Consider the following 12,929-nt stretch of genomic DNA (forward strand, 5'->3'; position numbering starts at 1 on the left):
TCTCTCCATGACTTCCTCCTTTTTTGGAGCCATGACACTATCTCTGATCAACAGTTCCATACCCCCACCTCTTTTGCCTCCTTCCCTACCCTTTCTGAAATATCACTTGAAGTCACCAATCCTGCCCCTGCACCATCCAAGTCTCTGTAATGGCCTCAACATCATAGCTGTAAGTGCTGCTCCACGTTCTAAGCTCATCCACTTTGTTCATAATACTCCTCACATTAAAGTTGACACATCTCAAACCATTGGACTGAGTGCGTCCCTTCTCCATCACCTGCCTCTCCTCCCTTTCGCACTGTCTCCAAACCTTCTCTATTTGTGAGCCAATCTCCCTTTCCTTCGTCACTTCAGTTTGGTTCCCACCCCCCCAGCAATTCCAGTTTAAACTCTCCCCAATAGCCTTAGCAAACCTTCCTGCCAGGATATTGGTCCCCCTTGGATTCAAGTGCAACCCGTCCTTTTTGTACAGGTCACATAAAAAGTGATTGATTTATGACAGTACACTGGGCCACGTTCAAGGTCTCATCAGAGTATCTGAACAAATACACAATGGTTGTCGAGAACTTTGGAAGAACGGTCATAGACGAGTGTGTCCCCACAAAATCATTCAAAGCCTTCCCCAACCAGAAACCATGACTGGAGGAACCATGAGAACCATGAGATCTGCTGAGGGCCAGATCAGATGTACTCAGGTCTGGTGACCAAGTTAAGTACAAGAGGTTCAGGTACGATCTCCGGAAAGCCATCTCACGTGGGAAGTGGCAATTCCAGACCAGACTTGAATCACTGAAGGACGCTTGACAGCTGTGGCAGGGCCTGAATGCTATTACCTCATACAAAGTGAAACCAAACGACATAGGTGACAATCAGGATTCACTCTCAGATGAGATCAATGTCTTCTATGTTCACTTTGACCATCAAAACATGGAGGCACCTTCAGAAACTCCCACAGCCCCTGATGACCCTGTGATTTCAGTCTCTGAGGCTGACATGAGAACATCCTACAGGAGGGTGAATCTATGGAAGGCATCTGGTCCAGAAGGGATACCTGACCAGTTACTAAAGATTTGTGTTGAACAACTGGCTGGAGTGTTCACCAAAATCTTTAACCTCTTGATTTAGCAGTCTCAGGTACCTACCTGATTCAAGAAGAACATGGTAACCTGCCTCAGTGACTATCATCCATTAGCACTTGCATCCACTGTTACAAAGTGTTTTGAAAGGCTGGAGATGAAAGATAAATACTCCTGAATGAGAAGCGACTTGGATCCAATTTGCCTACGATCACAATAGGTCAACTGCAGATGCCATTTCAATGGTGCTTCACTCAGTCCTGGAACACCTGGGCAGCAAAGATGCATATTCTTCATTCAATACTATCATCCCCTCAAAACTAATCAATAAGCTTTGACATCCCCTTGTGCAACTGGATCCTTGATTTCTTCACTTGCAGACCTCTATCTGTTTGGATTGGCAACAACATCTATGTTGTGATTTTGATATTTCAATCATATTTGAGTAATCTTGTGTATATATGGTTGATTAAGCTTTCCCGTTTGTTTAAATAATTAATTATGGGTTATATGTAATAATACATTAATTACTACCACGTGATATGTGCGCGCTTCGTTGAAAGTAAAGATGAGGATACAGCCGCATTTCAGACTCTGCATCTTCATTTGAATTAGTTTAATGTTTTGAAATTGCAAAACACAACATTGTCAATTGTGTATTTTTAAAACGAACCCAAGACATTTACCAACCTGTTAAAATGCAGCCAGACATTCCAATTAAATAAAATGCAGCAAGGAACATTCAAATTTAAATGCAACAGTCCAGCCAATGGAGGGAGGCTTGAGTTTAAAATCAAAGCAACCAGCACATGCACTTTGCAAGGGAAGATGTGATCATTTTTTTTTAAAAAGGCTGTAAATGGAGGAATTCATGGGTTCATAGAGAGAGAGTACCAGATGATAATTATCATAAAAAGATCAGAAATGGCTGGCTACAGCAGAAAGATTGACGAGTTTGATTACACAATGGATAAGTGGCTCATGTATACTGAGCTACTAGAACAGTATTTTGAAGCAAATGAAATAGCCAATGAGAAGCGAGTGCCAATTTTGCTGAGTGCATTGGGTTTAAGTGCATATAGTTTCCTCTGAAGTTTAACAGCTCCAACTAAACCTTCATAAATCAGCTTTGCTGCTGTTGTAAACATGATGCAGAAGGTTTTATAAGTAGAATCAAAAAGGAGGGGAGTACATTTCAGCATATGTGGCTGAATTGAAGCAATTGTCTGAGCTTGGTCAGTTTGGTAATGGGTTTAATGATACATTCAGAGATTGTTTAGTTTGTGGAATCTTAAAATAAAGCATTCAAAAATGGCTCCTAGCTAAAGCATAACTTACATTCCAATGAGCAGTGGAAATCGCTGTTTCAATGGACACCACAGACAGAGATGAAATAAGTTGCAGTCAGGAGTGAAAGTTAGTGTGAACGAGATTGCATTGCCTATACAGGGACCAGCCTGAACAAACAGATTATGTTACCATTATGGCAGCAGGTCACATACATCAGGGTTTCAGGGTGTATATTGTACACATTTCTCTGACATTAAATGTACATATTGGAACTTACTGAAAAATGCAGATTAAAAGGTGAAACTTGCTGAAAATGCAACAATGTAGGACACATACAAAGAGCGTGTCGGGCAGACAAAATTGGATGGACCGCAGAGAGAAGAGATGGAGAGAAAGAATGTGGACGAGAAAAGGGCAAGTGTTAAAGAGTGAAGGAGCATAAGAAAGGGATCAAAGTAGATTGAGAAAGAAAAGGACAAGCAACGCTCGCAGAGCTGTCAGAACGACTTCCTACAGTCGCAGAATCAACTCCTACAACCAGCACGGAGGAGACCCCAGACCCCAGTTTCCACAGCCACAAGTCTCACCTGCCAAGCAGAGTGATCCCTCTCTTCAGGAAAGCCATTGTTTCACAAGAGTAAGATATTCTCCACAGCAATTAAGTCCTTAGGCTTGAATGGGACAGCATAAAATTTACTATGCTGTGGATGTATGTATATAGCAGTTGTGTTATATATTATACAGTGTGTATAATTGAAATGCATTCTTTATCGAGCTGGAGCTTATAGCAAAGCAGGGAGGAGTGTTGTGTATTTGATATTTCAATAATATTTGAGTCATTTTATATATATAAGTTGATTAAGATTTTCCGTTCATTTAAATAATTAATTACAGGTTAAATTTTTAAAAATACGTTAATTGCAGACATTACCACATAACCATGAGACATGTCTGTGCCTCACTGAAAGTAAAGACAAAATTACACCCAGATTTTGGACTCTATATCTTCATTTGAATTAATTTAATGTTTTCAAGTTACAAAATGTAATAACCTCCTCCACAATCTCCATCAGTGCAGGTACACCATGAGGCTGTGTGCTTAGCCCCCAGCTCTACTCACTTTACACTTATGACTGTGAGGCTAAACACAGCCCCAATGTCACATCTAAGTTTGCCAATGATACCATTGCTGTTGACTGAATCAAAGGCTTTGATGAATCAGCATATAGAAGAGAGATGGAAAATCTGCCTGGGTGGTGCCACAACAATAACCTCTTACTCAACGTCAGCGAGAGGGTTGGAAACTTTAAACTCTTCAGTGTTATCATTTCAGAGAATCCTGGATCCAGCATCTAAGTGTCACTATGAGGAAAGTACGTCAGTGAAGTTTCTTAGAGGTTTGCGTAGATTCGGCACATTATCCAAAACATTGAAAAGCTTCTATAGATGTGTGATGGAGAGTATATTGATTGGTTGTGTCACATCCTGGTATGGAAACACTAATGCCCTTGTATGAAAAATACACAAAATGTAGTGGATACGGCCCAGTCCATTACAGATAAAGCCCTCCCTACCATTGAGTATGTCTACATGGAATGTTGTCCAGGAATGCACATCCATCATCTGAGACCCACCCCACCCCACCACTTCTCACTGCGGCCATCAGGAAGGTGGTACGGGAGCATCAAGACTCGCACCACCAAGTTTAGGAACAGTTATTATCCTTCAATCACTAGGTTTTTGAATCAGAGAGGATAACTTAAGCCAACTTCTCTCCTCCCATCTCTGAACTGCTCTTCATGAACTAGTCTCACTTTCAAGGACTTTTCATCTCATGTTGTTGACATTATTGCTTAGTTATTATTCTTAGCATTAGTATTATTATTTCTTTTTTTCTCTTGTTTTGTGTTTACGTAGTTTATTGTTTTGGCACATCGGTAGTTGCCTGTCCCATTGGGTGTGGTCTTTCATGATTCCACTGTGTTTCTTGTATTGGCAGGAATCACAGGGTTCTATATGGTGGCATATGCTGTATGTACTTTGATAATAAATTTACTTTGAACTTTCAGGAAATGGTTCAATAGTCTTATAAGAGTGGAATAGAAGCTGTCCTTGAGCCTGCTGGTTTCAGGTTTTTGTATCTTCTGCCCAGGTGGGAGGAGGTAGAAGAGAGGATGTCCAGGGTGGGTAGGGTCTTTGATTATGTTTACCTAGACAATGTGAAGTGTAGACAGAGTCTATGGAGAGGAAGCTAGCTTCTGTGACGTGCTGAGCTGCGTCCACAATTCTCTGCAGTTTCTTGCAGTCCCAGGCAAGCAGTTGCCGTACAGAGCTGTGATATATCTCAATAGGATCTTTATCATGGTGCATTGATAAAAATTGCTGAAGATCTGAGAGGACATTCGAACTTTCTTTGGCCTCCTGAGGAAGCAAGGGCACTGGTGCACTTTCTTGGTCATGGTGGCAATGTGGCAGGATAATACTGACATGGCTACCTATTGTATGATTGCATGTCTCATACCTTCGGGGGTGAAGTTATCACATCTGTGATAATGTGTTGTCCGGCAATGAGGTTGAGTTGGAAGTTTCATTCGGTGGTCAAGTTTTCAGTGTTGATTAAATGGTGAATACACTGAGGCACCTGCTGGATGGGATTCAGGGTGGGGATGGTGAATTAATGTGTGTGTGTGGGGGTGGGGGAGTACTGTTTCTGGCAACTTACTAGAAGATAAAATGAAGGAGAAATAACTGTCTAACTTGTAGGTGCTTCACTTCCCAAGATATTGCGAATGCCACGAACACTGTAAGCTGTGCCGGTAATGACAGAGACATTCACAATGAATGGCTTTTGTTACATGGTATTAATAGCCAATGTAGAATTTGGATCTGCTGAGTTACTGTAGGGTTGTTGCTACTGCAAATTGTTTTTTTTTAATACACAAAATCTTGATTCTGAAAATGGGTTCGATTAGAGTCACGGAGTCCTGGTGCATGAACGCAGGCTCTTTCATCCAAGTGATTCATGGTGAACAAGACAGCCACGTAAGCTGGTGCCATTTGTCCGTGTTAGGCCCATGTCCCTCGAAACCGTTTCCATCCAGGCATGGTGTCCCTTTAGTTGTCATTAATATAATGTCCCAGTCACTTCCTTTGGCAGATCATTCCATATTATGGATCACCCTGGGTGAAAAATTTGCCCTTCAGGCTCCTATTAAATCTCTCCCTTCTTACCAGTACAGTTTAGTTCCCCATTCCCTTTTCCCAGGGAAGATCTGTCTGCATGCACCCTATCTATGCCCCTCATGACTTTATCCATGTCTGTAATACCTCCCCTCATCTGCCTGCGCTATAATGAATAAAATCCTACCCTGCTCGACTTCTCTCCCCAACTCAGTCCTTCCTGTCCTGGTAACATCCCTCTAAATCTCTTTACAGATTAATAACAACTTTCCAATAGTAGGGTGATTAAAACCAAGCACAGTGTTCCAAATTTAGCCTCACCAACATTAAGAAGATCTGCAACATCCTAATTTCAATGCCCTTTGTCCTAACTGATGAAGGTCAGTGTTCCAGAAACTTCTTCACCACCCTATCTACCTGATACACCACTTTCAGGGAAGAATGTATTTGAAGGTCCCTCCATTCTAATACACCTCCTAGGATTCTACCATTCATTGTGAAAGTCTTAACTTAATTTGTCTTCTCAAAATGCAGCTCCTCACGCTTTCCTGAATTAAACTCCATTTGCCATCTCTTGGCCCATTTACTCAACTGATCAAGATCCCTCTATAATTTCTTCGCTGACTACAACACTTCCTCTATTAATGTCATCTGGAAACTTGCTAACTATGCCTTGCCCATTCTCATACAAATTACCGATATAGATAACAAGTAATAATGGGCCTAGGACTGAACCCATGAGGCACGCTATTGATCACTAATATTGTCAACTTACGACATCTCCTATCACCACTTATCCCTGTGTGTTCTCTCCAGTGCAGGTGGCGATGAGGTCCCGGAGCAGTGGTGGGGATTCCCCATCCCATGGCCATCCGTCAAGCCACGAAGATGACAAAGTTATCAACACGGGTAGCAAAAAGAAGAACAAAACCCAAAGGCAGAGTTTCGCAGAAAAGACAGCGGGGCTCACAGCTCCTGCAAAGAGAGCTCCCAAATCCTTGCAAGAAAATGAGCGAAGAAAGAAGTTACTGGAACTCTCCAAAGAGGACCTTCTGCGTCTGCTCAGTGTAATGGAAGGAGAGATAGAGGTGAGAAACATGTACGATACTTCTTTCCAAACTAGAATCAGCTTCGTTATCCCTCACTTAAATGGTATGAAATTTGTTATGTGCAGCAGTGCAAAGATTACTATCAGCTAGACAAAGTAAATATAATGGAATTAGAAGGAAGAATGTGATAGTGTTCATCAGTTCTGATGGCTGGCAGAGGTGTAAAACCTGCTTAGGAATCATCAAGTGATGTCCTCCTGTACCTCTTCCCTGATGGTTGTAATGAGAAGAGGGCATGTCTCAGATGGTGAGGGTTCTCAATAAAGGCAAGGATGTAATTTTGAGAATTTACAAGCACTGGAGTGTTGTGAGCAGTTTCGGTTTCCTTATCTAAGAAAGGATGTGAGGCCATTGGAAAGGGTCCAGAGAAGGGTGATGAGAATGATTCCGGGAATAAAAGGGTTAATGTAAGAGGAGTGCTTATGTTCGCTGAAGTTTCGAAGAATGAGGGGAATCCCATTGAAACTTATTGAATATTGAAAAACCTAGATAGAATAGATGCACAGAGAATGTTTCCTGTGGCGGGGGAGTCTCAGACCAGAGGGTCCAGCTTCAGAATACTTGGACGTACCTTTGGAACAAAGATGAGGAAGAATTCCTTTTTCAGTCAGAACCCCTGAGCACTGCCACATTATCCCTTCATTTTGCACTATGTACATTTTAGTAATATCGTATCAGTAATTAGATCTGTCTCTGTGATTTAAAGTGAGATCTGGAATGGTGAAAATCAGCAGTTAAGTGATGCACATCTTGTAAAATTGGTAGGACAATTAGCAGGGCTTGTGAAAAGAATTACCTTATCACTTGCTCGGTGTACACTTTACACTGAAACACCACCGGGAAGCAGGAGAGGCAGATGAAGCTGCCGTGGTTGGTCATACGCTTGGTGGTCACGTTATTAGGTTAACCAGTACGCCTGCTCGCCAGCTCGTTAATGCAAATACCTAATCAGCCATTCCTATGGCTGCAACTCAGTGCATGGAAGCATGTAGACATGGTCAGGAGGTTCAGTGAGGTTTTCAGACCAAAGATCAGAATGGGGAAGAAATGTGATTTCAGTGTCTTTGACCATGGAATGATAGTTGGTGCCAGATGGGGTGGTTTGAGTATCTCAGAAAGTGCTGATCTGCTGGGATTTTCATTCATAAAAATCTCTACAGAGAATGGTGTGAAAAACAAAAAAAAGAATCCAGTGAGCAGTAGTTCCGTGTACAAAAACAACTTGTTAATGAGAGAGATCAGAGGAGAATGGCCAGACTGGTTCAAGCAGACAGAAAGGCGACAGTAACTCAAATAACCACACGTTACAATAGTGGTGTGCAGAAGAGTATCTCTGAGAGCACGACATGTCAAACCGTGAGGTGGATGGGCTGCAGCAGCAGAAGACCACACACATGGACTCAGTTGCCACTTTATTAGATACAGGAGTGTAAGAATTCTGAATGGAGAATCACTCCGATGAAAGGTGATTAGCATGAGAAATAGTTCATTAATTAGCACTGCAGCACTCCTGGAGTGGAGAGAGAAAGCCAGACTCTTGTGATGTATGTGAGTGGTGATGAAGATGAGAAGGGGTTTCAGGAGGAGGTGCCCTGTGTGGACAAGGACATGGCGTGGTAAAATGCATGGTTGCTGTACCTTAAACAGTGAGGTGTTGGGAAGTACCGATATTCAAAAGGACCTCGCTCCTTGTGCACAGGTCACTGAAAAATTAGCAGGACAGCCAATGGGATAGAGGCTTCAATGAAAAGTATTGACTACAAGAGCAAAGATGTCTTACTACAATTATATCTGCCACTGGTGAGACCACACTTGGTGAACTGCAAATAATTTTGCTCTCCTTACTGAAAACAGGATCTACCCCGCTTTATGGGGGAGTTGTGTTTCTGGAAAACCTCCACTATTGTTATTTTCCGTCAGGCAGGCACTTGACAAAATTCGTTGTTTCTTTCCTATTTTGTGTTTCATTGGTTGTGCTTTCTCACATAAACTCCACAGAGGTGGATTTTCATTGCGTATGTCAGATAGTTTGGTAGTGCTTTGTGAATTCCATAGGGGCGAATGTCCATTGCTCAGACTGCAAGGGTACCCTGTATTTGTTACTGAGGAAGTGGGGATGTTGTGGGAGGAGAGACTGAGCAGGCTACGCTTGTTTTCTGTAAACTACAAAAAAATGAGAGATGACCCCATTAAGAGGTACAGAGCATTCAACAAGACTGGATTTTTCCGCTTGCTATCAGGTATGAACTTTCAAGCCATTACAAAAGGGAAGCTATTTAGGACTCAAGTTGACAGGAATGAATCAAAGAATGAGAAATCATTGAAATTCTCTCCACTTTGAGTACTGATTTCATTCAGAACAAGAACTGATAGATTTCTGTCCATCAGAGGAATCAAGGAGAATAGGGACAGTGCAGGAAAATGGGTCAGCAGTGATTTTGCAGAATGGCCTGCTCCTCCTCCGATTTCCTACTTTCTGATTACCGTGGAAAATGTGGCTGGGCTGTGTGGTTTCAAATGGAAGTTAACTAATGTGTTGTTTTATGTTACGGCTGAAGCTGATCAAACTTTAAAGCTGCTGTACTTTTCTTTGTTTAATTTGAATAAGTTACTAGGACTCAAAGTCTTCCCATGGCTACACTCTGGCAGGGTGTAGCATGCTCAGTTCCTTCATCACCGCTCTCTGCAGGCACTTTGCCATTCACTGAGGACAGATATCAAACCTAACAAAAAGTTTCCACCGTCAGCAGGATCTGGGGTTTGCTGGCCAAGTACGGTATGGACTCGTCCCTTGTGTTTCAGGTGTTAGTCTGCCATCTCTCTTGTCTCCCTCTCAATTTGGGAATTAGAGCTGCAAAGTAACTCTGGTTAGATTACACTTGGAGTATTGTGTTCAGTTCTAGTTGCCTCATTATAGGAAGGACTTGGAAGCTTCAGAGAGGGTGCAGTGGAGATTTACCAGAATGCTGCCAAGCTAGAGGACAGGTTGACCACTAGGGCTTTAGGCTGTGGAGCGAAGGAGGACGAGGAGTACGAGGTGGTAAGAGGCATAGCTCGAGTGGACATCCAGAGAGATTTTCCCAGGGTGGAGATGGCTAATACAAGGGGTATAATTTTAAGGTGATTGGCAGAAGTTATAGGAGAGATGTCAGAGGTAAGTTCTTCACACAGAGAGTGGTGAGACGTGGAATGCCCTGCCGGGGTGAAGGTAGAGGCAAATACATCAGGGGCATTTCAGAAACTCTTAGATCAGCATATGATGATAGAAAAATGGAGGATAATGAGGGTTAGATTGATCTTAGAGTAGGCGAAAAGGTTGGCTTGTGGCGACTCGCTTCCTAGCGCACTCGAACCGGCTCACAAATAACCAGCGCGCAGGCACAAAGGCCAGGTCCGCAACAAAGGGAAAGAGCCTGCGGGGGCTTGTGAGTCCGTGTCCCTTGGAGCATCCGCACCCGGGGAGGGCGGGATGAGGGAGTCTTTAAAGCAAGGCTGTGAAGTTCAAATAAAATCATCTTTAATTGCAGTTTACCGACTCCGTGTCGTTACTTTAGCGCTGCGTGTAGCACACCGCGACAGGCTCAACATTGTGGACTGAAGAGCCTGTACTGTGCTGCAATAGTCTATGTTCTTGTTCCGATTCTTGCAACCAATGTCATCAAAAATAACTACATGTCAATCATTGATAATTAAGGAAAAAACTAGACACAGAATTATTCCTTTTCCAGGAGACCTTAACGCCTGTGGAGATCTTCTCCTGGTTACAGAATTGGTCATGTGGGGCTATAACTAGATAGATGACTGGCAGCAATGCATAGTGAGGATTCATTTGCAGTGGAGAGTCAAAATACATTTAAGGTGAGAGGGAAAAAGTTCCAAGGAGATGCACGGGGCAAGAGAGTTGTGGGTGCCTGAACGTGCAGCCTGGGTGGTGGTGTAGGCAGATATTTCAGAGCTTCTTGGATGAGCAGATGAGAATGCAGAGAATGTAGGGATTATGAACCATGTGGAGGAGAAGGGATTAGGTAGCATTAGTTTAATTAATTTGGCGCAATGTCATGGGCCTGTTCTTGTGCAATGTTCTATGTTCTCATTTGTAACACAAAATGTGATTAGAACCAAACTGTTGGCAGCTTTTTTTTCTCCGTTTTAACTTGTAGAATGATAAGTAATTGCCCAGCCTTGAGTTGAACAGGATCCTGAGAGATTGGGAGAAAAGCAGGTTTTCATTTTGATTTGGCTGAGTTGAACCCGGGGGCGAGGGAATAAAATGGAGTGGAATGATTTATTGTATCGTTATGGTAAATGTTGAAAACTCGCTCTCCGATTGTGGAAAGCACATCCAGGGATTCAGAGGTGAGTTTTCTGCCAACAATTCCAGTCCATTAACTTTAATGCACAGAAACTCCTTTGGGAACTGCTGCCTTCCACGGAGAAGCCTTAAGCCAAGACTGCAAGACGTGCCTCTATTATGTTCGTTACATTAGCACAGGACCTACACACAGAACACCAAGCAAAGAACGTGTGAAGCACAGCACTGAGGTGTGCAGGATTGCTGGCACTGCAACCTGATGCATATTTACCCAGGTGGTCATCTTGTCTGGTCTCCACCTTCGAGTCCAGACCTGTTGTCTGGCTAGCTACTGGGTCTACACATGGCAGAGTGCCTAAATCCAGCTCTGAAATGAGTCTCATTTGCCGGTGTTTCCAGTGGTTCCTAACGTGGGTGATGTCGCACCGCCCCCGAGGTGGTGGGAGCTACTAAGAGGGTGATAAAGGTAAAGGGGGCAGGCACTCAGTAGCAAGGGGATTACGGGCTTAATTTAAGAAATAAATTATTTATTAATAAAATTTTCTTGGACTTTCCTTGAAGCATGTTATAGTTGTTGAAAAGCAATGTAACACCTCTATATTTGGCATATCATGAGACATGTGGATTGAAGAAATCATGTTATTTCCAGGCCCATTATTGCCATTCACGGCTGTAGTACAGTGTTTGTTAGTACAACTCCCACACTCTAACCATGCTGTGACAAATTTCCAGTTGTCGTTTCAGGCCGAAATCCATCATCATGACTCTACACACAACGTGCTGATCTCACTCAGCAGGTCAGGCAGAGTCCCATCCATAGGTGCTTCCTGACGTGCTGAGCTCCTCCAGCACACCGTGTGCATTCAGCACCAACTCCATTCGAAGATGAATAGATGGAAAGTCAGAGAACGTAGAAGACACATTGTGCAATGTATTTAGGACAACAGAACTTGCTCTGCAGCTTGATAAGTCAACTTTGCCATGCAACAAATCTTTGCTTCTCACTTATGTTCACTTCATAAAAGATGAAAGCATAGTTCAAGAGTTGTTTATTGAAAAGGGGACTTGAAGCAGATACAAAGGGGAGTCAATATTTAGGGCTGTGGAGCAATTTTCAAAAGGTCATTCTGCTCACTAACATCCTTGCTTGTACAATAGGTGGTGAACCATCAATAACAGATTGCCACTCAGGGGGTTATTAATTTCTTGAAAGAATCTGTAGGTAACATATTTACCATTCACTGTGTAATTCACATACAATTGCTTGTTGCAAAAGAATTCCAAATGATCGGCTGCACATTAGACTGTTATCACAGTACTAAATAAAATTGAGTCCCATGCTCTCTATTCTCAATTACTTTGAGAGCTGTGTTGAGAATGATGAACAGTTTGAATGTTTGCTGCTGTATACAGAAGGCAGATGGCACTCAAAAGCCTGAGATAATTTTATGCGCTTTTTGAAACAGTGATAAAATTCTTTGAAGACCACATGCTCTACTTTCAGCGATCAACTCAATCCATGGCATGAAATTGCTTATTTGTCAGAATTATTCACAAAGTTTAATAAAATCAGTTGTCTCCGCATGTCTGTCCAAGTTAACCCTGTTGAAGTGCAGCATTGGCTGCTGTGACCTTTTCCAGTCTCTGAGCCTGTCTGGCTGGAAGAGAAAGAAAGAATCCCAGATGATGATCTTCAAATATACTTTGCAAACCTGGATGAGCTGAATAAAGATATGTCAGAGAGATTTCTCTCTATCCAAATTCCAGATTGGATGATAAATCCATTTCTGAACAATTGTAATGATGAATTAACAGGAAAGATGGAAGAAGAGATACAAGGGAGATCCAGTGGATGTAGTGTACCTAGATTTTCAGAAGGCATTTGATAAGGTCCCACATAGGAGATTGGTGGGTAAAGTCAGGGCTCATGGCATCGGGGGGAAGACATTGACATGGATAGAA

General features: G+C 42.5%; 1 protein-coding gene across 2 annotated transcripts in view; it reads left to right on the forward strand.

Annotated features, from left to right (window-relative positions):
• Positions 1-12,929, forward strand: part of LOC132403223 (filamin-A-interacting protein 1-like) — a 381,794-nt gene that overhangs the window by 152,275 nt on the left and 216,590 nt on the right. For both annotated transcript variants that reach the window (XM_059986627.1, XM_059986628.1), the window contains exon 2: positions 6,363-6,634. In XM_059986627.1, coding sequence (XP_059842610.1) covers positions 6,374-6,634 — 261 coding nt within the window. In that variant the 5' untranslated portion in view covers positions 6,363-6,373. The remainder of the gene's footprint in view (positions 1-6,362; positions 6,635-12,929) is intronic.

The sequence above is a fragment of the Hypanus sabinus genome, chromosome 12 (assembly GCF_030144855.1).
Source record: "Hypanus sabinus isolate sHypSab1 chromosome 12, sHypSab1.hap1, whole genome shotgun sequence".
Lineage (NCBI taxonomy): Eukaryota > Metazoa > Chordata > Chondrichthyes > Myliobatiformes > Dasyatidae > Hypanus > Hypanus sabinus.